Source organism: Rhea pennata, chromosome 5 (assembly GCF_028389875.1).
Source record: "Rhea pennata isolate bPtePen1 chromosome 5, bPtePen1.pri, whole genome shotgun sequence".
Classification (NCBI taxonomy): Eukaryota; Metazoa; Chordata; class Aves; order Rheiformes; family Rheidae; genus Rhea; species Rhea pennata.
Genome location: NC_084667.1, coordinates 35,428,797 through 35,455,957, shown reverse-complemented (window position 1 = coordinate 35,455,957; position 27,161 = coordinate 35,428,797). Strand labels below are relative to the sequence as shown.

Genomic DNA, 27,161 nt, shown 5'->3' with positions numbered 1-27,161 from the left:
TGCCAAATTGCCAGCCAAAAAGCTATACCTTGTCATTTCCCAGCTCCCCGCCCTGTTCTCTGTTCCAGCCACAGCTCTTACCTCTTCTCTGAGCTCTGATGGCCTTCACTGCCTTTGGTTTCTCCATCACCTGCCTCCTGAGCAACATCTGGTGTCCTCCTCAACTTGTGTGCTGTGTACCCTCAGCTCAGTATCACCATATTCAAAGCTGAATATCCCATCACAGAACTGTGCTGAGAATTAAGTATTCAGTAGTTAGATACTCAAATAATGTAGTCCCTTTTAATCAGTTGAGTTATTAATGATACTTATCAGTGTAAGTTCGTTACATGTTCAAATTCTAGCAACCTGTTTACCGGCCTGTATAAAGATGCTAAGAATAATTCAACAGAAACCTCCAGCAGAAAACACATGATCTTAATAGGGCAAGGATGCTTCTATTACGCCTAAAAATCTTTGTAAAATAGCAGTAATGGAATAGAAAAACAGCATAAGCAGAAGCAAAGGAGCATGTTTACGCTCTTTTCGTAAGGCGATACGCTGCAGAGCGGGATTGCTCTCCCCGTGGCTCTGTCAGTAAGCGACCGCGTCCCTAGAGCTGCTCAAGTCCTCTTTCCGGAGGCTTCACGCCGCTGCTGCGGCAGCGCCTGCCCTGCGGTCTCCCCGCTGCTCGCAGAGGCGGCGGCGGCGCGGGGGGCAGAGGCGCCCCGGGCGAGGCCGGGGCCGGGTGGCCGCCGGGGCGCTCGGCCGCGGGCAGGGCTGCCGCCGCCGGGCGGCCCCCGCGGGCCCCCGCGCCGCCCGCGGGCGGGAGCGCCTCTGCCGCGCCCCGCGCCGCGGCGGGGCGGGGCGGCGCCGCCCGCGGCCAATGAGCGCGCGGCCCGTGCGGCCACCGCCCAATGAGCGCGGGGGCTGGGCCGGGCCGGCGCGGCGCGGCGGAGTGGGGCGGCAGGAGGAAGCGGCGCGGCCGCGGCTCGGGGCCATGCGGCCGGCGGCGGCGGGCGGCCCGGCCGCGGCGGCGGCGGGGGGCGGCGGCACCTGCCTCCTGCTGCTGCTGCCGCCGCTGCTGCTGCTGCTGCTGGCGGCGCTGGTGGTGCGGCAGCTGCTGAAGCAGCGGCGGCCGCCCGGCTTTCCCCCCGGCCCCGCGGGGCTGCCGCTCATCGGCAACATCCACGCCCTGGGCGCGGAGCAGCCGCACGTCTACATGCGGCGGCAGAGCCAGATCCACGGGCAGGTAGCGGCGGCTGCGGGCCGGGCCGGGCCGGGGCGGCCGCGGGGGGCAGGCGCGGGGCGGTGCCGGCGGCGGTTTCGGCTCCGCGGCGGCGGCGCCCCGCCGGGCGGGCCCGGCCGCGCCGGGGGAACCCGCCCCGCCGGCGCCGCGCTCGCATCCTGCTGCCGCCGGCGCGACTTTCCCCCAGGAGGCAAAAAGGCCTCGGCGTTAGCACAACGGGCACGGCAGGAACGAACGGGGGCGCTTGAACGGTGCAGTAGCCCGGGATACTCATAAACAGTGAATTGGCATCTGTCCCTGAAAAGGGATTTTTTCCATTTTTTCCATTTCATACTTCCTCATACACCAGACATTTCTTTTCTTACAGTTACTTTTGGTCTCTGTTAGAGAAAAGACTTAAGCAATGATGCTGTCTGTGAACCTCCCCAAATATCTTCTGAATTCCTCAGTCAGCTTCAAGCATCAGATATATCCTTACGAGTTTCATGAGAGCTGAACCCAAACTGGATCTCCCAGCAGGAGAAAGGCAGGCAGGTTTCAGCACTTGTGAGTGTGTACGTAGGTGTACCCACACTTCTTGGTGGCAGCTGGCCAGGCAGCCCACGTGTCTTCAGCATGCCGGTACGGGTGCATCTCCAGATTATTTACAACCCCCTGCGCAGTGGTTTTACTTGGAAGGATTCTCACTGGGGGTCCAGTCCACGAAAGAGTGAACTTGGCGTCCCGCAAAAAAAGTTTGTCAAGAAAACCATGTCTTTCAGACCGCTAGAGTCACTCAACTATGACACCTAACAAGCAAAAAGACAGTTGGTGGAACAAATCTTTCAAAAAGTTTTGTCCAGATCATTTATGAAAGCTACAAAAAGAGTAATCTTAGTTTTGTCATGAATGGGAAGCAAAGCGTATGACTTAAAAGCATGCTAAATAGGGGAAATAAAAGGATAGGGTTATCTTTTAATTCATTTCCTTTTGTTTTTGCAATAGAAAAAAGTGTTTCAAGCAAAATATTAGGATGTATAGTACAGAAATAGGACGAAAAATATATCATCAAATAAATTAAGTTTCCTACTTGCCTGGAATGCTGTGAGCAGTTCTGTCCATCTCCTGGCAGAAAGGAGCCTGCAGAGGTTCAGGAAACTTGAAGAAGGCCGATCTGGATATTAGGGGCTCTGGAAAAATACAACAAAGAGATTTTCAAAAAGAGTATTAAATAATATAGGAAGAAAGAGAAATAAGCTAGATCAAAGTATACAAAAATCACAAATAGTCTGGAGAAATATCAGGAGTTTATTCTTGTCACACAATAAAAGGAACAGAACAATGATAATAGTGAAAAAAACTTGCTGAAAGGAAATAGTTTTCACAGAATGCAAAATTAGAAAAAAAAATTCTTCACATAGTGGAGATAAACTGCTCTGAGAACAAGAAAATTTGTAATTTGTATAAATAAAAATATCAACATTATAATGTTAAAAAAATATGAGAAGGATATAGAATTTCAGTCCTCAGAGTTTAGGATAATTTTTAATTTTTAGAACTTAGGATAGTATTTTCATTTTGTTTATCCTGTATGTGCCTTCTGCAGGATTTATTGGATCTTTCTCCAAAGCATCTAATGCTGGCCACTTTTGGAAATAGGAGGTGGGACTAGTGGGGCTCTGCTAGCATTTGGTGGCTGTCACCACAGCTCTCATGTCTGTCTGGTGATTCTGTCCGGTTTCAGAGATCAGAGGGACTCGATGGAGCTTGTTTTCACAACTGACACCACTTCTGTGTCTGCCATTACTACATGACATTTTAGAACTCTTCATGATATGAACGTGTGGCTTCAGTCATGCTGCCCTTAACCACATGAAGCCATTGGAATTTACATTTAATAAGGAAGAGAGGAGGAGCAGATATGGCAGTGAAACTTTCCTTCCCCCTGTAGAGACGGTCCCAGCAAATTAGAAAAGTAGACAATTAAAGCATTTTATTTCTAGCTCTATATATTAAAAAGAAAACAGTATAGCATATCTATTAATGTTAGGGGAAAATGCATTTTTCTGATATAGGTGCATTGTGGTAGCAAATCACATTTTTTTAGTGATATATGAAAGCATCCTCATTCCTTATTTTGGAGAGCTGGCCACTGTAGTTGCATTGCAAAACACAGAACGTAGTGTGGGCTAATTTACTACCTCTTTTGACAAATTATATTTGACAAATTTTGATAAATTATCTCACAATAGACTCTATGATGCCACAGTTAGATTACTAGTGGAACCTCTAGTTATCTGTATGCTGTACTGAAGTTTATTAAAATCTGTATTTTGCATGAATGTTTAGTGTTGTTCCACCTTTTCGTTACTTGTTTTCATTATTTGGTCTTGAGATTTACTTGTCATAACACTTTACAATCCTCATTATTTGTTTTTCCCCCCACAAAGATTTTCAGTCTTGATCTTGGAGGTATATCTGCTATCGTACTGAATGGATACGATGCAGTAAAAGAATGCCTTGTCCATCAAAGTGAAATTTTTGCAGATAGGCCATCTCTTCCTTTGTTTAAGAAGCTGACAAACATGGGAGGTAAGTGCTACTGTCTTAAATACAAAAATGTATTTTTTGCCCCATAGATGGGTTTATGATCACATGAAACACTTGCTTTATATATTTTCTCTACTTCCTTATGTCCTTGCATAAAATATTTGATGCTTCTTTAAAGATATTAAAAGATTCTTCTGAATTCTGAAAAGAATTGTCACACTTGGACTGCTGTCCATAGCAAGAGATGTGTAATTCTTTGCCTCAAAATTCCCCCCCACAGACACAAATTAGTGGGAATTGATGGGCCTCTCTGTTCCTGGTGATCAATTAACTTTGAAGCATCTGTTAGTTATTTTTTTGGCTGTGATCAGTGAAAGCATCTTCTGAAATAGCTACACTTAATCACCTCTTACTAGATTATTCCAATTGTTCAGTGTAAACTTCGAGTAACATTTTCTTTTGCATCTAGTCTTGCCTTCTGTATAGATTCAGTCCTCATGAGTTGCCAGATTTGCTTTCTGTAGCCTTCTTATTAAAAAGATCTGCATTGGATGAGCCTTTAACTTCCAAAATCGTTTGGATGGGGAATTTCATGAATTGGAGGAATTTCAGGGCTTACAGCTCAAACTAAATTTTTGTAGTTCAATAGTTCAGTATTCCTCCATGGTTACTTTTGCTCTTTGTTTTCTACCTTTTATGCTTGGCATTGTAGCATCTCTGTTGCGCTACCTGTTTTACTTTGTGCTATAAAGCTTTCAGCCGAAACTCCAAAGTTGCACCTGTCTCCAGTTTGGAACGCATATTGTAACAGAGCTTTCCTTTGTATGTTCAATATCCATCCATTTACTTTTCTTAAACTGCTTAATTAATTTAGCTATCTTTATCCTGGACTAATTCTTGAATTCAAGTTTAATAGGTCATTTTATATTACAGAAGATTTCATTCCTTAACTTGTGTTTATCAGATGTATTTTTGAGTAATCACTACGTAAGAACAGTGAAGAAAGGGAAACATGAGCTTCAGCACATGGTAACAGCCACAGTATACACTTTGTGTCCTAGAGACACAAAGAGAGATTTGAGGAGAGATTGAGTTTTGATTACTAAAATGCTTTCATTTCTTTACGGATACACAATACTCTTGATGTACCTGCTCATGTTACAGTCATGCTGCATGTAGTTGTGTGGAGGTATCCTTAGCGACTGTTCTATCTTGGATCCAATTTTCATCTAGATGAAATGAGTCCAAATTGATCTGATTTGTCTTTACACAAAGGTACAGAATCTATTACTCTACTAGGACAGGTTAGGCAAATGTATGTCAGGAGTAGTATAGGTAAACAATTCAGCTTTGAGACAGAAAGATCATTTATATAATCAATCACTTAGTGGTTCTTCCAGGCATCATGCTATCATTTGTAATTTATAATTTACCTTTAGAGTGGACTGATACCTTAAATAGTTTTATTTTCTTATGAGAGAAAAATAGAGTTGCATAAAATACTGTGTCAAAATATTTTTTCAGGCTTACTGAACAGTAAATATGGCAGAGGATGGACAGAACATCGCAAATTAGCCGTAAATACCTTTCGAATTTTTGGATATGGTCAAAGGTCCTTTGAACACAAAATTTCAGAAGAATCTATGTTTTTTCTTGATGCCATTGATACATACAAAGGCAAGCCATTTGATCTCAAGCACTTGATAACAAATGCCGTTTCAAATATTACTAACTTGATTATTTTCGGAGAACGTTTTACATATGAAGATACTGAATTTCAGCACATGATTGAGATCTTTAGTGAAAATGTTGAATTAGCTGCTAGTGCTTCTGTATTTTTATATAATGCTTTTCCTTGGATTGGTTTCTTGCCATTTGGGAAACACCAGCAGCTGTTTAAAAATGCAGCAGAAGTCTATGACTTTCTTCGTGATCTTATTGAACGTGTCTCTGAAAATAGGAAGCCTCGATCACCTCGACATTTTGTAGATGCATATTTAGATGAGATGGATTGCAATGAAAATGATCCAGAATCTACATATTCAACAGAAAACTTAATTTTCTCTGTTGGGGAACTCATCATAGCTGGGACAGAAACCACAACAAATGTTTTAAGATGGGCAGTGTTATTTATGGCTCTATATCCAAACATTCAAGGTAAGGTTTTTGACATTCTGAGGAACTGATACACTTTCCTATTGCAAATTTAAAGTGCTTTTTCAAAACAGTAATTTGGAGTGCTTATCTATAGTCCTAACCAAAAAGAAAGGTTTGTACATATTAATCCATTTTCTAAATATATTATGGGCATAAGTGAAAAGTTTATTTTATCTGCAGATGAAGGAGATACTAAGTATAAACACAATATTTTAGTATATTGTTTTGTGAATAAATTTTTATGAAGCTTTAAAAGTTTTTCAAAATAAAGAATTTATCCTAAAATATGTAAGTTTAGTGGTACGATGCATACTATTGTTGGCAGACACACAAATCATCAGCAAAAGTTACGTAAATCAAGTTTCGGCTAAGTTGCTTGGGTAAAATTTCTCTTTATCCTTAAGAGCCTAAATTCACAATAGACCTATAGAGATTTTTATACTTTTGGAAAATAGCATTTAAAAATTAAAAGATGTGTTAGACTCATTCCAAAGTGAGGTAGCCATATGGATGCCAGCCCAGACATTTAATGCAAAAATTTGGAATTTAGAGGCAGACAGTCATGCTTTTTGTTTCACTGCCCACACTTTGCTTTTCTCATCAAAATCTTATCACTGCTTAGCTCAACTAAGGATTTTCAGTTTTTGGAGAAAAACAAACTAACTCAAACATTAAGGCTTGGAAAATTGTTGTTTAACCAAATAATGGTGCTCTAGTATCAGTTTCGTCATCTGTAGAATGGGGATTACAACACTACCCACGGCTATAATGCTCTTGAGATCAAGTGCTGCATGAGAAGCAGATATTACATATGACTCATTACATTTTCTTCTTATGGTAATAAGTGTATGCCTTTGTGCCTTCTAATTTTCTCAGTTAGAAAAATTTTTAATTTAAAATGGATGGGTAATAAACAGTTACTCTTTTAAAATTCAAGGTCAATTTTTGTATTAACACTTTAGTTAAATACAGCTTTAAAAAATAAAGATTGAAAATTAAAATATGTGATGCTAATTACATATGTTAAGACCTGACACACTAGGAGCAATACAAATCATTTGGATTAAATAAAAAAAATTGATGAGGATTTTTTTTTTAATCACTTATTTTAAGTCCACCAAACTGGTTCAAATACTGGTTAAAATATTTGGCTGAGCAAGTAGAGCCAAAGTTTGCTCAAATATCTTCTGATAGCCCTAACTTCTCACATATTTTTTTATTTCATCTTTTCCAGTTAGATGATTAATTCATTCAACAGAATGAAACTAATTAGAGATTAAAAAACAGAAAAACTTTCTTCTTCTGGCCTACAATTAAAAGCAAGTCTAACAGGATTTTATATGACAGGATTTTAAATGTTAGTTCTAGAAATGTTGAAGAACATATGAAAGAAGTAACTAGCTTCAGTTCGCTAAGTACAACTGATCATTTTTTGTGGAAGCTTAAAACTGCTTTTGCTATTTTTAACCAGTCAGCACATTTAAGATGGGTTACAACAAATGGATTTTTAAAAAATTAAATACTTCTGAGCTTCACTGATTCATCTATATGCTTAACACAATATAATAAGCTATCAAAAAAGAAAAATTTAATGTAATAAAATGAAAAATTTAGAATCTGATTACTTAAGCTTCAGGATGCATATATACATGCTCCATATTTTTGTTAATGCATCTCCTTGTTAAGTGCCATAATTAGTTAAAAGGGTATATGTCTTCTTTACATACGTATAAGAAACTTAAATGCAAAAAAGTTCAGTTAAATCAAAGTTTCTGACCTGCTGATCTAAATCAGTCTGTCATGCCTCACAAACAACATTCAGATCTTAAAACAAGAACATCCTTACTCCTTTTCTATTCTGACCACGATAGTATTTTTGAATGGAGATCAAGAAAACTCTAGTTTTGTATCTCTTAAACATTGGCCAGTTTCACAAAGATCCACTCACCTAAAATCATCTTCCAATCTCAGATTTTGCAGCGTAACTTTCTGAATCAGGATTCAAAATCAGTTCATCTGGGTAAAAATAAAAATTACCAATATGTTTCATTTATTTAGACTTTCTTCATCCAAGTATCGTAATATACACTGATACATGACTAAATTACAAAACATACTTTCACTAAGCTGCTTCTTGTCTCTTTATTCTGATACAAAATACATTAACTTCAAATTAAAGAACCTGGTGATTCTGCTATAATTTCTCTGTCATTGCCCAGCTTTTCATTATTGAACCCACAGGAAGTATAAAAATCTAACCTTATATTAATTAAAGGCTGTTTGACAGTTTCAACAAAGTGTATCAGAAGAAAAGAAAGAGGTTTGAATCCATATGAGATTATTTAAATAGCCTGTGAAATTATTTAAAAAAAACCTTAAAGAATATTTTAATATTATATTTTGTTCTTTTACAGTTAAAATTTAGATGCTAACTACTGCTGTCCCTCTTACCCTCTTTATTGTTACCAGATATTTCAGTTTAAGAATGCATGATTTTATACTGTAAAATTCTAAAGAATCCTGGCAGAATTAAACAAGGGAATGTTTAAGTGACTTATTTCAGAATTATCTATGCCCACTTACATATTTGATGTACTTTGTCTTTGCAGTCTCATGCTTGCTCTCTTAGTTTTGAAGAGTTCCAGAAAAAAAAAAAGTAAAGTATATTAAGGCATCATATTGAAAATAATTAAATTTGAAATGAAGATAACTGGTGTATATGCTAGTAGGAATTCCTAGTAGCAGGATGAGGAAAACAGAATCTGAATTTAAGAGTTTATAAGGTACTATATTGTTGTATAAGATATTTCATGTTGTATAAGATATTTCATGTTTCAGTATTCTTTTAAAAGTATATATTTTATATCTCTTTTTTTTTTAGTTAAACTATTATACAATAAACAGATGTTTTTCTTCCTTTTCCTAACAGGACAAGTTCAAAAAGAAATCGATTTAGTCATCGGTCCACACAAAATGCCTACTTTAGAAGAGAAATGCAAAATGCCATACACTGAGGCAGTTCTACATGAAGTTCTAAGATTCTGTAATATAGTTCCACTAGGTATTTTTCATGCAACTTCTAAAGATACTGTTGTGCGTGGTTATTCTATTCCTGAAGGCACTACAGTCATTACAAACCTTTACTCTGTTCATTTTGATGAAAAATACTGGAGCAACCCAGAAGTGTTTTTTCCTGAGAGGTTTTTGGACAGCAGTGGGCAGTTTATCAAGAAAGATGCATTTGTTCCTTTTTCACTAGGTAAGAGTGATTCCTTCCATTATTCTTTGTCAGAAATCTAGAAATGTACAACATGTAAGTGATGGCAATAGATCAGGAATGGACAGCACGATATGTAATATCCACAGTTCTAATAGCTGTTTTAAAACTATATTCAATATAAAGCTTAATATTATCTTTTATATAGATGAGGATTTTGTTATGTAAAATAATAAAAAAGACAACACTATCTCTTTATCTAAGGGTTTTAGACATTTCATATTATTGTGGTAAATAAGTGATATTTGTTTTGTAATTAATATGCATAGTCCTTTCTGCTGAAGTTACTATGTACACATGATTTACATAACAAGTTTTCAAATTTCAGTACTCAGATCAGCACCAGAAATTGCAGATATTATTCAGAACTAGCTTCAGAGTTAGTATATAGCACTGCCTTGACTTGAGGAAGTATTCTGATGGTCCTAAATCATCTTTATGGATCTGTATTTGGATGCTTATAAGGGATGGGAATCTATTTCATGTATTTTTAGTTACCTAAACATTAGGTTTTGGGCTACCTCTACAATCAGTGGAAAGACATAGCCTTGTCTACAGGATGACTTAGTTAACCTATCAGGGATACTCTTTCTCCAAATTTTAAGAGGAGCCAAAACAATTCCGTTAGACTAGATGCATAACTTCTAAATTAGGATGTGATTCCATGTATTCACACGTGATTCCATGTATTTTTATTAAGCTGCTTTTTACCTTACCTGTTCCAGATTTTGTTATCCATTAATCTGTTTCTTCCACAAACACCTTTACCCCCCGCAACTGGTCATGCATGAAGTGAGAACAAACATTTCAAGGCATTATCCAGACCTGTTTCATATCTTTCTACTTATTATGTCAAGTAATAGTGATTGGCAGCAGGTATAATTAAGAAGATAGTAGAGGACAAAGACAGAAATTCAGTATCATTTGTTTAAAACATTTTCTCTCTAGAGTGGCACTTCAAGACAGGATAAAATGGTAAATAGCTTATCTAAATACATTTGACAGGATTACCTTCAACAGTATTCATGTAGTGAAAACTACCAATTTTCTGAAATGCATTTCTTGCCATAAAGTGCCATCTATCCTTTCTTACAGGATACCAAAATCAAATTCAAAGAGTTCCTCTTAGAACAGAAATGACTATTTTCATTCATAATATGAGTGAAAATCTAATTAAATAATTTTAAAACCATCTTTTCAAATACTTTTTTTCAATCCAGGAAGACGACACTGTCTTGGAGAACAACTAGCCCGAATGGAAATGTTTTTGTTTTTCACTTCATTACTTCAACAGTTTCACCTGCGTTTTCCTCATGGTTTGATTCCAGATCTCAAACCAAAATTAGGTATGACATTACAACCACAGCCATACCTGATCTGTGCTGAAAGACGGTGAAGAGAAGGGTCTAGATTGTGAGGTGGTGTAAAATGCTTGAAGTTGTAGCCACGGAGGATCGACATTGATTTCTATTTTTAGATGTTTTCTTGTCAGAACAGCAAGAATTCTAAGGGCTTGCAGATAAATTCTGTCTATTTGTGCCTAAGTTTGTGGGTTTTATTTACTTGGCTTTCACCAAAAAAAAAAAACAAAAAAACAAAAAAAACCTCACACTTCAACTAAAAATGTAAAACATGTCCTATGTTTAAAGTTGATGTTTTCACTCCTTCAGTCTTTTCTGAATCTAATGTCTGATTCTGGTTTTAAACATGTACTTAGCAAGCCATTTTTACTTTGGAAGCATATTTTTATAAATAGAGAGAATATGGCTCAGAATTTTTATACTTGGACTCATCTGTGAAAATCCCACATAAATTATTTCAGCTAAGCTGTTCTTTATATCCATTGAATATACATAAGTAAAAAAGTTTTAAAGATACCTATTTAAATTTCTGTAACTAAGAATTACCTAACTGTATCTTTTCCAGTCTTGACAAATGATTTCTCAATTCAAGCCTTGTCTTGCCTCATCTTTCCAGTTGGTCTTCATTTTTTTTCATTTTTCTTTCCAAGTTGGTTTTTCATTTTCTTCAACTTACCAGTTCATCTTTTCATTTTTCCAGTTGGTCATTTTCATTTTCACCAGAAACTCTGAAAATGGTATGCAAGTCCCTACTGTATGGAGAAAAGTGGGACCTCAGAACAAGGTTCAGAACAAAACCTGCGCTGAGCAAACAGTTACTTAAGGACAGGGCCAAATATCAGGCCTTGCTGTTTACACAGCGTATGCTTAGACTTGGAGCTGCAAACAGAAAATCTTCAACCACTCTGGGCCTGGAACCTTTTTCTGAAGGCAGAAATGTGACATTTTCTGCTGACACTGAGCAGAAATATTTCCTTTGTTTTGAAACTGCAAAAGAGAAGGATCAAGTGAAGCTAATATCATTCCACATAATAACCTAATGACAGAACAAAGCCGCAAGTCCAGTTTAAATTATTTTCTCTGTCTGGTGGTAGTCAGACTTGCATGTCCCACAGAGCATCTCAAACCCCTATTTCTGGCTGCTCTGAAGGAGATATGCTGCCTACTGCTCTTGCTGAAGAACTGCTTTCTGGTAACAAAACAGACAAAATTCAAAAAGGAGAGGAGAGGAAGGATACAACGATGATAGCTGTGCATTGGGCACTCCATGAAAAGTTGTGAATGAACCACTCCTAAGAGTGTGGCAGACAGTGGGGTGCAGGAGTGAGACAGCTGCTGAGATTCTCGGTGCTGTCAGGATTGCAACTCTGCTGGCTATCTGCATGAGCACATGTCGGGGGCTTGAGGAATATTAATGTAAAAATTGTGGAATCTGCAGAAATTAGGTACATAATTCAGCATACACTTCTTCCCATATCCCACCTACTCTTAGATTGGACAGCCAGGACTTTGTAAGTATCTAAGTTTGCCCCCTGGGTAACAAGAAGTCTAGGATATCCTTAATTTAAGACATTTTGAAATAAATCTCAATTAAAGGAAAGAAAAAAATAGAGCAAGAGAACGTGCACGTGCACCAAGAACCCAAGAACCTATTCTTGTAGTGCTAAGCACAAAACACACCTGACTAGTGATAATTCCATTTTGCTGATGTATATTGAGATATAACTCTTCCCAATCTTTAATTCATTTAATGAGAACTATATTGATTTTGTCATTCTAGTTTCTAAATCAAAATGCCTTATAAAAGCCTTAGAATATCAATTCAAACTTTTGCCATTATATGCCAGCTTACACTCTCATTAAGCAAATACACTTGACAACTGTCTTTCCTATAAGCCTATATCAACTTGTTATACTACACAAGTTTCATTCTGTATCAGTTTTCCTCATTATTTTTCCTAAGATATGACTGACATAGAATTATACTAATGATCCAGTTAAACCATTTAAAATATTGACATATTAGCTGTTTCCAGTCCTCTGGAATTTCTCCATCATATCAGGGTTTTTTAGTAATAACTTCGGTAGCCTACAGACCTCATCAGCCAGCCAGTTCTTCAGAATTTCCCAGTGAAAATTTTCTAAATCTGAAATATCTAGCATAAATGGCTGCTATTTAACATCCTTTTGTGACTAAAGTATTCATTGTGTGATAGAAATTCACTGGTTGGATTTTTGCCCAAATACAGAATAAGCATGCATTGAATAGTTCATCTTTTCAGCATTTTTGCTGGTGTTATTGCATTCTAAAAATCTCTGTGAATCCCATTAAAGAATGGATTGGTATCATTGAAAGGGGTTTCTTTGTGCTGCATTTTTGTTGGTTTGTTATTTTCGTAGTATGCTTAAATGTTTGTATGCTTTAATAACTCCTTATCTTTCAACTCTGCTAACCATAGATTTTGTTTGTCACTTTTATTCCACTGTTAGTTTGCTGTATTTCATAGCTCAAAGTTTAAATTCATTACTATTCTATCTTTCCCTCTATTTGTTATATATAGCATAGCTGCTTATGCTTCCCTGCAAAGCTAGATTGGTTTATTAGTCAGTCATAGCTTTTTCTTGTCATAGAACTTAAAGATGAAAAAGACATTAAGTAATGTAGTTAATACCTGCATCAAGGTCAAATTGTTCCTGTTTGCAGGAGTATTGGACTAAGACAATACATCCAGATACTGATGGAAAGATTTCTTTAAGTTGTAACCTCTCATTTTTTCCTAGTAATGACATGTATTGGGCTCATGGTTTGACAACTTTCCTAAATTTCACTTCCCTAGCATTTATAGACTTCTCATTTTTGCATAATTAGCTCTTTGAATTCATGATGATAACCAAAAAGAAGAAACTCTCAGATACCTTCTCTGTAACTCTGCTGATGCACCCAAATGCAGGAAAGGGCTTCTTTGCTGTCAGTTTAGCTAGGAATATGTATTCAGTTCACCTGAGCTGCTCTCAACCCCTGTGTTAATCCATGACTCCATGGCAATCTTCCTTTTTTTTTTTTTTTTTTCCCCAGCTTGTTCACTTCAGCTTATTTCTGTTTCTGTAAGATTACTGTAGTCTTCTTTGTGTTATTTTTCTATCTTGTTCAGTGTTTGTAAATGCTGACTAGATTGTGCAGTCTGCTCACAGGAATATGAATTTTAGGATTAAGACCTGAATTTATATTCTTTACTTAGTTAATTCTTTTAATTTGTCCTTGAGTTATAACTAGTTGTCTTTTCTGAGGGCAATTACAGACATTGTTAGTTAGAGAGTTTATACACAACTCACCATTCCATTAGTTTATTCCCTTCTATTTACCATTCAAAGATCTCCACAGCCAACTATAGTTAGTACCAGTAGGCAATTATAAGCTGCTGTAACACAGCTAGCTAGTTTATATGAAGCACTGTTTAGTTTTATTTCATTCTTTTCCTACTTAATGCTATATAAATGTATAATCAATTTGGGAAATGATGTGAGGTTTTAGTATTGATAGATATGTAAACCCCTGTTAGTTTATTTTCTGTGCATTCCTCAATATAGTTTACTGTTTCTCTTGCATCCATTTTTTCCATCTTGGTTATGGTTTTGTACATCTGCTTTAAACTAGGTACTTCAGAAATGGTCCTGCTCTTTTGTGCCATTTCTGTCCCATAAGAAAGTTTCCTGCTCTGTTTCTCAGACACAAAGTCTGAGAAATTACCTATACTCAATGCCAGGTTTAAGGCCTAGGGCAAAACATCTTGCATCTGCTGGGAGATTCCTTTCCTAACTCTGGTGCAAGAACTGCAGCAGGTACCAAAGTGTCTCAGTCCTCCTCTCCAAAACTATCCTTAAACTGAAGCGTTGGGTTAACAGTCTTGGCCAAGGAAGTCAGCCTTCCCAAAAACTGAAAAGAGAACACTAGAACCCCACCATGGCCAACACTTAAAGAATGCCGAAGAAATTCTAATTCTCTGTTTCCTGAACTTCCACTAGTTTCTGTGATATTGGTGAATATAAGCTTACTGTGAATCTAATAAATTCAGGAACCTTCCTGAATTTTTGTCTTCAGAAATTAACTCTATGGACTGAGATTTCACAAAAGTTCGACAAGCATTACTGTTTCTCTGAAAATAATTCAATTTAATCCACTGAGATGGAATCTTCATATATATCCATAATGTGTAATGAGAGAATGACCTAGGGGATCATAATAATGCTTATTTGTTAGTTTGCGAATACACACTACAAATAGTTCAGCTAACTCAGACTGTATGCCAGGACATATCTACATAGCTTTTCAGTGAACAATCTCTTAAGTCATAGTTCTCAATTTCTCTTAATAAGGGAATGATGAAATAGAAACTGGGGAAGGTGAGAACATTATAGCTACTTATTAAAATGTAATATCTATTTTAACTCTCACGTGAGTAATGTTTTAACTGGAAGCTAACAACTGTCTAGAGGTTCAGTCATATAATCTGGAAAATGAAAATTAAAAAAAGGAAATAGAGAAGAATGTAAGAGACTAAAAGCAAATACCCAGTATGTTCTAATTTTCACAACTATTTACAAAACATTCTGAAGTGTTAGTAAGTGGTTTATCTGAAAAAATAATTACAGTTTTTTGGATGATGTTTCTGGATTGAATCAACAGAATTTTTCAAACTAAGTACCAAGTGAGCCATTGGTAAAAATCACTGTATCTATAGCAGACAAGGTGCTATTTTGGATTGCAATTTAGAGTCTACTTATTTCACTCTTAAAGTAAATATATCATAGAATTACGGTAATTTTTAATTCTGTACAGAATCGGGGATGGAAAGGAGCAAAATTTGCTCCATTTTTAGGTCAGTAGTTACATATGAGCTAAAAATAAGACTGGAAGGTGTTATCTCCTTAGTCCATGGATTGAGTAGCATTGCAGGAAATATGAACTGGACCTGCAAGACAATTTTCCTTTTAACCAGAAAGTGTCTAATACTGCTGTGCAGGTATGTCATTGTATAGTATGGGTAAAGAGAAATACTGTATCCAGGAGCCCTAGAAATCTTTTAAAGAGAATAAAATGAATATATTTTCTATAGACACAAAAGGATTTAGGTCATGCAAGACCAAAGTCTGGCATTAGTTCAAAGACCTTGCTTAAATGCTTCTGCAGCTCCATGGCAATGCCATCTTTAGCCTGCTGGCCACTGGCAAATAGCTGGTAAATCATTAATTTTGATGTTGAGGATAGCTGCCAAAAACAGGAACAGAAATATCTCCTCTATATAATTTCTGTGGATGCTGAGAAAACAGGCATGGCTTACTCAATAATGTGCTACTGGCAAGTCCAAACCTCCGAAGTTACTCACCATGCCAAGGACAAACTAGGAAACTTTCTATGTAGATGCTTAAGATGAGCTCATTTCTTTGTAAAACATTTTCCACAAGGACTGTTGAAACAAAAGCTCTCCAGAGGATATCACATCAGCTCCTGGTAGTGTCTAAAGCAAACTTTTGATGTTAGCTTTAGATACACATGCTGTTGCAGAATGATTCAGATTAGACAGCAAGGGAAGAAAAGGCTAATGGTACCTGCTGTATAGTGAGCACACTAATAGAGCTTCTCTGCTTATTAACCCAGTCTACCCTTAACCAGTGCTCTGGCTTACCTGAAACACGAATGCTTGTAGCCTAGTTCACGTTTTTTTTTCCTACCGACATGAGTATCTGCTGGAGCTAAATTACTGAACAGATCTGCACATCTTCCTTTTCCCGATACCAGGTTTTCTCTTGCAAAGGAAACTTTGATGTATTCCGAGTGGGAGAGTATTTCACCATCTACAATGTAGGTAATGTGGATAACTGGTATTACAGAACTGCACAGGATGATCTGATGTGCACTGACTTTAAACTGTAGAAGTTTAGTGTATTCAGTGGGATTTGGTGTCTCTCTCCAAATGTTCTTTGCCCCTGACTGGACTCAAGCAGAACACTTAAATGTGGATCTTTCTGTATCTGCTTTGGTGATACCTCTTTAGACACCATCATGGTGCAGGCAAGTTTCCTGTAGAAGATCATTCTGTCTTCTAGTAATGTTGCAGAAGTTGTAGATTGTAATCCTGGGAAGAATTCACTTCATTACATTTATTTCATACACTTACATTACAGTCACCCTCTGTGAGATGGATAGACTTCTTGTTAGCCAGGTCCATTACATAGAAGAAAGGTCTCCCTCTTCTGGACTCTAGCCTTTTTGGATGTATTCAAATATAAATTCAGATGTCTGCAAGCAAATAACAGAATACAGGCATAGGATGAGGGAAGTCAATTCAAAAAAAGCAGGTAATTCTTAAAAGGGCTCGGGATTCATGGTGGATAGTTAGTTAAACATGAGCTTTAGTTCAATTGTGCAGCCAAAAGAGCTCATCTTGACAGACTACTGAGTGAGGATTCAGAAACTACATCTGTATTTGGTGCTAGCACAAGCATTTCTTGAATACCATATACTGTTGTCTATAATTAAAGGAACATTTGAAAAATGAGTAGCATTCTGATAAAGCCATGAGAATGGCTAAGAATATGTTTATGCTACATATCCTGGGTAGCTGCCACATACTCCTACTGATTAGTGAACTGACCAAATAGTATGGGATCATATCAAAGCCAGACCAAGTCCAGACTAATATGCTTCCATTTCAGAATGATTTACTATTTCAGATTTGATGATAACACTAGCACTATTGAACAGCTTTTGGGTAGACTGAAGGCTCAAGCCTCTGACCAGAATATACACCACAGAAATGTACTGTAGAACATACTGGGTAGTGACACATTTAAAAGACTTCATTTGCTTTGTTTACCAAACACATGAGTAAGCACTTTGATTACAATCTACAGCTATCTATTATAGACAACAGAAAGTTAATAAAAGAGATCTCTGCAGTTAGTAGACAAGAACATAAGTAGGAGTCAAGATAAAATATCTTTAAACAAGGAAACAGGTGAATGGTTTGGACTACTTTAGACTAGGAATCAGGTGTATAACTAGCAGTAAGGAAAGCTATCCATGACAGAAATTTTAAAATCACATTATCAGATATTTCTCTTGTGCTCTAGTTCTAACTTGCATTGCCTTCAGTGTAAGAAGTAAACTAGGTCATAGTAGTCTCTCCTGTCTCAATTATCAGTTTAAATAATGAACTGATCTCCCTCAAACCCAAACTTCCACAAGCTATTCACGTGTTAAAGGTGTCTGAGCTTTCACAGCAAGCAGGCCTTTCTTGATACATTTTCTTGCTAACTAATTAGATTCTGATAGTTTGCAAATGATGAAAATTTTAGGCTAATAATATGCATATTATTAGCCTAAATTGAGCCTAAAGGTTTGTACAAGTACTAGTGAGTAAATGAGACAGATTATGTTGTCATTAACATACCACATTCACTTGAAAAAGTAGCAATATCAGAAAAAAAAACAATAAAAAACAGTCAAGCCACCTGAAAAAGTGGTGGAAAAGGATGATGTAAATTTTGTCACAACACATTGAATAGGAAAACATAAGGACTAGGGATAAATAGAAAATAAATCATAATAGTGAAGATTTCAGATCAGAATTTATCTTTGAATAAGATAGATGGAATGATGAAAACATAAGATAACAGCTAAGTGCAGTGGACTATTAAATAAAAGTTTGGAAAGATGAATTCTCAGTATAAATCAGAGAATGATGGATGTTTTTTCAGGTCAGAGCTGCTAGATGTTTGAGGGTTTTTTTGGTTTGTTTTCGTTTTTAGCTAGGCCTCATAATTCAAATCCTTATCAAGATCAAATTAAACTTTTGTTCTAGAAATATTACACCTTATTCTATTCTTCATGCAATACAGCTTGAACAGTCAACAGCTTCTTTCATTTCTAGATCACCTCAGATATTTTTGAAGTCATGTCAACTTTCTTGATGTCGATGGCATTATAATAAAGCAGAGCACAAACTCAAAGTGGTCACCTTTTAGGCAGACTGCCAGGCTTCTGGAGACATTATGCTTGTGACATTCTTCTGAACAGTAACATTCCAAATAGATTAAATCCATTAAAATAATGGAGCAAACCAGGGATGTGCAATCTAATCCAATAGTTTGGTATGACTGCAGCAAAGCAGATGGCTGCTTGCCCAAAATTTTGCATGCGATATATAACAGCCCATGGCAGTATTCCAGAAAACATAATAAACTTACTTACTTCTTTGCTGTTTTCAAATGCTGGCTTCCTTGACTTGGCTAGTAATAAAAATCTTAAAAGAAATGTTCGTTATTTTATATATTATGACATATCAAAAGGGATGAAAAGTAATTGCATACGACAAAGAAGCTTTTTACATTACAGTTGATTTGTCAGGATACTTAACAATATTAATCCCACTGTTTGTTTAGACAACAGCATACATGTGTTATGTCCCATGGACACACTTAGGCCCTCATTAAAATAAGAGGATAAGGAATAGTGAAGACTCAGTTGTTGCTCATGTCCTTCATTAATATAGGGAATCCAGTTAGGGGTTTCATGCCAGGAAGGACTGAAAGTTAGGTAATGGAATCAATATGGACAAAACATCTTAGAGAAGTCCAGATGCTATAAGATAATTAAAGTTTCCTTTCCCTACATTCACCCCACTTTAAAGAGGCGTCCAAATACCCTTTGGTTGTCTGCAGCTTACACGATAAGCTCAATTAAGATAAAAGTGCTGATAAGCATGCACCATAGAAGAACTTTATCAGCCTGATTTTTCCAGGAAAAACATAGGTACTTACGACCCTTCTTGTGCCTACATAAATTTGGCAGTTCATGCAATTGCATTTTTAGATGCCTAAATTCCACAAAACTTACTTTTTAGGTTCATTCAAGGCATCTTCAGATCTTGTGCTGTTGTATTTTATGCTGTATAAAGACATACTAGTTTTGTCCCAAAGACTGAACAGCCTAAACAACGTTAATGTGAGAAGGCAGAGGGAAATGCAACATACCTTAATATCCCATTTATACCATCATGAGTGGCAAACAGTCTATACAAAATTCAAGTTTTTTATATCTGAAAAGACCATTATATGTTTGAAAAGAGACCATAAGAACAGTTTAATTCATTGTCTATTGCAACAAAACTCAGTGCTAAAGGTTAAAATTTACCTAAAAATCCCTGGTTATTTAAACTATTAATCACTCAGCATATAAATTACAAGATTTCCAAAAGCATTCAACACCTCTCAAGGACTTCAGTATGCACTTGTTTTAAATCAAGAGAGAAACATATTGCTTGACAAATAATAAAATATAATAAGCTTTAGCAAATTAACATTCAACAATCATTTTTAACATCTTGACTACTGCATTACCGTTTATTCACAAGCTGACAACCAGACAGAATCTTAAATATGGCTGAGCTTCAACCATTGTTGGTTTTTTTCAGTAAGAATTCTAGATCTCTGCCTCAGCAAATAAAAAGACCATTTCTGGGGAGATGCATCTGACACACTCAGTAAATAATAAACTATATGTATAGACTGAAACTGTTGCAGCTGACACATCTGATTCGTGCTGAATATTATCTGAATATTATCTACCATTGTATGTGTTTTCTTACTAGATATTTAAAGTGATCCATATAGGATCTCATCTCCAGTTGAAGTATTTTCAAAAATAGGCCCCAAAAAGATCTCAGTAAGTTCACTCATCTGATCCAACAATACCAATTTCTGAAAGTTGTTTGTCAAACTAGTTTTAAAAGACTCCAGGGCAATATACTCCAGGGAGTCACAACCCTCTAAAACCTTGAACAGTTTGCAATGTTTAGCCTGCATCTTCCTTCCTGTAATCTAAATCTGCTACTTCCAGTCTTCCTGGACACTGAAAACATTATTCTGATTACTTCACTTAAGTATTTAAAGCTTTAGAGTATCTCACTTGAGACTCATCTTCTCTAGACTCAGAAAAATCCACTTGAAATAACTTAATCTTTCTCCTTCTCTTTAGGCCATGTCTTCTGTATTTCTGATCAGTCTCACTGACCTGTACTGGAATTCTGCAATCTGTCTTATTGGCAGATATTTTTCCTTGAGTGTAACATCTGAAACTAGAAACAGTACCTTGCTAATGCCTTACTTATGCTGAATAGAACAATATGATTAAAAACCCATTCTCAAAAATAAATAAGACTGCTTCTTAGTTCACTTATCTGACAGAGAGGAAGCTGAGTTAATGTACACATCAGATAGATGTGCAATACCACAGAAATTAGTCAGTAGCAGTAAGATCACTGTCATAATAAAGCAGAGCAGCATACTAGGCCCATTTGAATGACCACATATAGGAGCAACTTTTCATGTCTAACTGGCATGTTTGACAGAAGTCAGAAAGCAATCTGCTCCCCCTATGTAATATGTAATGTCAAGCTTACCTTTTTGAATTTTTGGTATAACATATACGTATTAACTCAAACATTAATCTTTGTTTCATAAAGAAGTGAAATTGGTAGACTTTGATCTCATCCAAGGTGCAAAGGATTCTGCTGATCTGGAGAAATGAGTCAGAAGTGAATCATTATCTGGTTTTTTTTTTTGGCAAAATATTCAGAACATGGACAAACCACAAGGTGAATAGTAGGAATCTTTTGAAACACTATACTATGGTACTGTTATTTAAAGGCTCTATTTGCTTAATGTTATACATTTCTACTTTTCTAAAACGTCACATAAAAAGCACACAACAGAAGGTTTCTGCTCTTTACGCATTTTTTACTCTCTTAAGTTTCACAGATGGTAATGTTCTGCCAGGCAATACAACCCACATCATAGTGGAGACTGTCATAGGCACTAGTTGCTCTGACCTGCGATCTCTTGCAGCACAGAATCAAAAGACGACTCACAGTGTGCAGATTCTAGAAGAAATGCTGCTGTCAAAACTTTCCAGTTGTGTTGTACCCTTTTTAAAGGGCATCTCTAGTGTCACTTAGAACCAAATAAGCGTCAATCACACAAATACATTAAGCATCTATTATTCAGTGTTCTGAATATATTACAACATAGTGTTTAAAGCCAGCTAATTTCTGGTCAGACATTTTAATCTCTGCACCAAAGAAAAACACTTTGTTCTTTACTGGAACCATTTTCTTTGGCTTACTGCTATTACCAAGAAAACAAACAACTGCCAGTTATGCTAGAGTATTAGAGACAACAGAAGTGAGACTAACCAGAAATTAGTATAAACCCAAGACAGAAAGGTTTTGCAGAAATGAGAGCAACAATGGAGAACAAAAACATTGAGAGAGATTCCTCAGCTACAGCTCTGTACCCATTAGTTGGATTCATAAGGATGTGGGAGACCTGCATTATGCCAAAAGGGTCACTGCCAATTAGGAATTCAAGAACACTGGAATATTTATGCTGAAGCAGTTTAGTCCACAAGCTTTCTCTCCTGTCTTCTTTGAAATACAAGCCATTGTTCTTTCTCATTTAGTAGAAGACATGAGACGACTAATTGTCCATGGCCCTATTAAATTAAGATTAGATAGGAAACAGACAACAGCTGTGTTATTTTGCCAGGTTCATCTCTATGATTATTACAACAAAGTAAAGGTTCACTTCAGGAGATGTCGAAAGGAAAATTCTTCATTGCAAAAATGAAAGTAATTGATTACCTCATTTGCCTTTACACAAACAAGAAGAAACAAGTTGTTCAGGAACATAATTCTGAGGAAAGCTGGAGGAAAAAACAAAACACTGCTTTGATCATGCTGTTTATACCTCATTTAATCAACTTCACGTATTTATTTTCTCTACATTTTATAACCACATGAACATCTAACTTTTACTGGCCACACAGATCAATTTTCTCAAACTTGCACTAGAACTTGTCACTACCATTGCGTCATCATTACCTGTAAAACTTAATTATCTAAAAACATCCATGAAACATGTTTGACAGAAGCAGATAAAGAATTTATAAATTTGATGAGAATTAATCAATATAATTCAAACTTGAAGGCATTAACTGGGCAGCCTTTCAGATTTTTTTTTTCAGAAAAAATTATCTTGTGGTTTAGAATTGCTTATATTTTCCATTATTTCTGTACTTTAAAGCATGGATTAATGCAACCAGTTTAAGGTTCCTTTAATTTTACTTACTATGCAGTATGTCTTCTTATTCATCTTAACAAGTTGGATTGTAGTCAAGAACTGTAGCTGGCAATAGTGACAGCCACTCTGTCGTGGTGCACAAAAATGCATATACCATGCTTACTTCTCCTTTCCCATTTCTCATCTGCTAAACTGAAATTCCTTCCTCTTACCCTCAAGCTATTCTATCCTTTAACTGCAAATCCTCCCTCAAAGGAATCTTTGAAATTCCCGGCTTCAGACTCGCCAGCATAAGATACACCTCTGGCTCCATACCTCTCTATCTTCTCAGATGTTTTTGGCCAAGAGGGTTAGTTTTGCCCTGCAAGTTTTAGTGCCAGGCTGGATTACCTCAAATTCTGCATATGCTTGCAAAGGAATCTGGAGCCGGGTGCTCATCATGGCTGCCCAGGAGTGACTGGAACTAGAAGTGAGCTTTGGAATTCTGCTGACTCCTTTTATTGATTCACCTGCTGTAGAGGGTGTGCGCACCACTGTTTGACTGTCACATGTCCGTCAGTCGCAATGCCTGTGAGAAAGCACTCGTTCCTTTTCTTTTGAGGAGAGAAAGGAGTTTGAAAAAGAGTGAAGAACTTCTTTCTCAGAATTGGTTATTTTTGTCACCTGATAGAACTCTCCTCCACAGATAGTGATTCCTTTATAGCCCTTTTGTTAGAAGACTGAAAATTCAATGCAAGAATTAGAGAGAAGAAATGGTTCTATACATATAGCAAATCATATCTTACTGAAACTTTGTTAATTTGGACTTCCTTAAGTAATGTTGCATCAGTTCTTTCATTTTTAACCTTAGACTCATCACCTGACTTTGTTGAGGAGGAAGAACTCAGGGGAAGAAGATCCAAGTAACTTCTTTTGACAACGTATGTGAGTACCGTAACATCCAGAGGTCTCCAGAACGCATATAAGGAATTGGGCCCTTACAGAAACTGAACTTTGTAGTCTAGTTCTGTATCCATTGTATGCATGGGAGCAACTAATCTGTCCAACATTGTAAAGGAAGGCAATGAGGAGATGGGGGACTGTCATTTATAGGAAGGGTGCTGAAGACATCACTTCAGACTGAGAATAAAGGCCTAAAAGACGTCTGCTGTAGCAGCACAAACTTTAGCGGAGACTAATTTAGCCTGCTTCTTGACAAAATGATTGGCAAGCATGGCTTTAGGGAGTATTTTAAAGGTGTTCTTCAATGTGCTTTTCCATAGCATCTCTCGGTAGCTGTGAATCAACGTGTGATCGCAGATTTAAATTTAATGTAATTTCTTGACGGCCTATTATCAGAAGTGGATTGTGAGCATACTGATGGAATAAGAACAATATGCCTTACCTGGGTATATATTATTGTTGACAACAGCTCAGTCAACCTTACAATGATCTTCCTTCACCATTTTTGAATGATTGACACCTTCAGTTTCAGTTGCCTCCGCTTCTGCAAAAATGTCCTGATCTTTGATGACGTTTATACCTTCTTTTCCCCCTTGCTCTAAGAATAACAATTAGTCACATATTACGTATACATAAACAACAAACATTTTAAGATAGATTTTGGACTGATTCACAATTAAACATATCTTTAAAGCAAGCTATAACTTGAAAATATCTAACTGGAATTATATACTAGTAGTATAGTTTAACAAACACTTAGGTTTGTTCCTTGTTTTTTTCATTTAAAAACTTCATCCAATTTTAAAGAACATAAGGGACACTTGAGATAAGAAAGTTGCTGGCAATGCTGTCACCAGATTCAAATGCTGCCAATGCTTTAGTAAAAGATAAAATATTATTTATACCTTTTATTCTCTTTTTATAATACTTTTAAATAACTATTTCTTTAAATGAGGAAGAATGGAACATCATGTAAAATACTATCACATACTAAAAGCATTTGCATCCTTTTGTCAGTCAAAGGAAGAATGAAACTAACTAGGATTAAAAGTGTGTTTTTACACATAGATATGTAGGCTAAACATGAAATGCTGAGAATATAGCATATTCAAACAAGCATAATTTCTGTTGTCTTCAAGTGATCTATCAGGGAAATACATGGAAAAAAACAGATGCAAAGTACAAGTGAATGACTGGTAAGTGCCAGCTTCAGTAGTGCAGTATTTTATTATTGACAGAAATGTCTGGTTTTAACACTTGTGTTACAAAAAAATGCAGTGATAGCAATAATGGCAGCAAAAGGGGATTTTTCACTGATTGTATACAACAGCAAAGTATGTCTCAGTGGTCTTCTAAATTGATCCAAGAATAGCTTATTAGTGGAAAAATAAAAAAGGAATTCCTTTTCAGTTATTTAAATTAGCCAGTCACGAGAAGAATAAAAATTCAATGGTGTAAAACAGTGCAATACAATATGCACAAAGTTATCCTCGGCATGTCACCTCTTTTTCAAGTCAACTGACATAAATGTAAACATAAATATGCTAACATACATTTTCCAACTTGCACATGTGTGCATTTGTTTTTATTTAGTTCAACTCCACAGCATATAAATGTTTACTGTTAAAAAATATACTTTTTAAAACAGCTTTATTTATGAACTGTGGCTTGTATAAGGTGATTACATACTTCTAGCCTAATTTATGGACTTTTTTTTCTCTCCTCCCTCCAATTAGGACTACTGTGGTAATGTTCCTAAAATACATTTTTGTGGATTGTCAAAGTTTCTTATTTAAAAACTCAACAATCTATAAAAGTAATATACTACAGTGGTGTTTATCCTCATGTTAGGCCTTACATGAAATTGTCACATTCTGCTCTCTATATGTATGTTTTAGCATGTATATCTAACTTGAAGGCACTATAAGCTATGTCTGTGATGGAAGAAAAGATGTGGGACACAATAAAATACACTAATCATTTTGAAACAGTAATTTGTCTCTTTGTTAAAAAGAAAAAATCTTTAATTCTCCTAAAGTTTTACATACAAAGAAAAATGAAATATAAGATCATATTTCCTCAAAATTTAACAACTAAAATTTATGCAAGGTAAGATGTGGTTGACTTGCTTTTGAACAGTAACCTGAGTAAGGGCAAGAAATATAGCATTAAGAGTAATGGAATAAAATCTCTTATTTTAAGTAGCTGAACCAATTTTTAATGTTATACCACAGAACAGCAAGGCAATAGGTGACAACAGCCTTGTATTCAACGATTTATGATAAACACCCACTGCAAACCTGAATATTTTCTGCAAAAACAAAACATCAGATTATGCGCAATAATAAAAAGCATCAGAATAGATGCACCTGGACTTTTTCTTTTTTTAAAACATACCAGAATTCAGCATTTATGTCACAGTCCTTGAACAGTTGCTCAGAGATGACTACATTAAGCACATTGCTGCACTAAGTAGACACCCCACAACAAGCGTGCACTGCAACAGTAACAAGGTTTCATATATGCACAGACTTGTTCTTATTCATGTTCAAAAACAACATGAAATACACAACTCAAAGCATTATTAAGAGGCATCCAACATTTCCTTGTTAGCAAAGAGTTCTTGCTACTTTGGTAACTGAAGTCGCTGTATGTTTTTAAAAATTGCAGGTACCTCAAGGAAAGTAAGAGTTCCATACTCGGCAAGGCAGCATTATACAGGATATTTTATACCAACTAAGGCATAAAGAACTTTGCATCATGGTGTACAATACTCAACCTTTGAATAAAGTTTCATATTCTATGTGGTGAAAGTGCATAGGAGGGGGATTCCACTAAAATAGAGAGAATCCTCTCACAGTATTAAGGCCTTTCAACTGTATGCAAACTGTCAGTCCAAAGTCAGCACAGTGAAAAAAAAAGAGTATAGACTTTCTAACATCATACTGAACACCACTCTGAAGTTTTCTCAACCTGTCTTTTCTTCTCCTAATTGTCGCTCTTCTTCTTCATCTGCTTCCTCAATAACCTGAATTTCATCTGCTTGAGGTAAGGATGTGATCTCAGTCAGCAGTTTAGCTCCTTCAGCATTATCTTTTTCCTCTTCTTCAATCACTTTCTTCCATATTTTGTGATTTTCACTTAGATGGTGCATTAGTTGGCAAAATATTTGTCGTCTGCCCTTTTTCCTTTCTGCTTCTGTAAAATTGTAAATGTTATATTTGATAGTTTGAAATGCAAAACAGAACAATTGTATTTTACACATACAAAAGACAGTGTTACTTTGTGAAACAGACACAGCTTTGAGTGAAGAACAGCCAATAAGACAGATACTCAGTCACAATATTTAAACATTGACAGGATAAAGTACAAATTTATACTTCAAATTGCAAATCTATAATTAACAAAAATTTTGTAAGTGTACAATTTGTTCATGAAGCATAATCTTAAAACATACAATATTTAAAGTGTACATTTTCAATCGTCATTGCGATGTATGGATCTGTTAAAGCAAACCCATATGTGCCAA

At 36.4% G+C, this 27,161-nt stretch overlaps 2 protein-coding genes across 2 annotated transcripts in view; one reads left to right on the top strand and one right to left on the bottom strand.

Moving 5' to 3' along the window:
- The first annotated feature begins 1,135 nt into the window (after positions 1–1,135).
- LOC134141388 (vitamin D 25-hydroxylase) lies at positions 1,136–25,600 on the top strand. Its single transcript, XM_062577609.1, has 6 exons — positions 1,136–1,231; positions 3,658–3,799; positions 5,282–5,914; positions 8,844–9,173; positions 10,412–10,537; positions 23,541–25,600. Exons 1-6 carry the CDS (start codon positions 1,202–1,204, stop codon positions 23,594–23,596), a joined length of 1,317 nt encoding a protein of 438 aa, XP_062433593.1. The 5' UTR covers positions 1,136–1,201; the 3' UTR covers positions 23,597–25,600.
- Positions 25,601–25,742: 142 nt separating this feature from the next.
- PDE3B (phosphodiesterase 3B) overlaps positions 25,743–27,161 on the bottom strand; it is an 89,827-nt gene continuing 88,408 nt past the window's right edge. The window contains exon 16 of the mRNA XM_062577793.1: positions 25,743–26,830. Within this exon, the coding sequence (XP_062433777.1) occupies positions 26,601–26,830 (230 nt within the window). The 3' untranslated portion in view covers positions 25,743–26,600. The remainder of the gene's footprint in view (positions 26,831–27,161) is intronic.

What these genes read in the sequence shown, in the direction of transcription:
- LOC134141388 (XM_062577609.1), top strand. Translation starts at nt 1,202, where the DNA reads ATGCGGCGGCAGAGCCAGATCCACGGGCAG. An exon ending in AGAGCCAGATCCACGGGCAG is followed by an intron (nt 1,232 to 3,657) that starts GTAGCGGCGGCT and finishes CCCCCCACAAAG; the next exon opens with ATTTTCAGTCTTGATCTTGG. An exon ending in AGATCTCAAACCAAAATTAG is followed by an intron (nt 10,538 to 23,540) that starts GTATGACATTAC and finishes TTTTAACCTTAG; the next exon opens with ACTCATCACCTGACTTTGTT.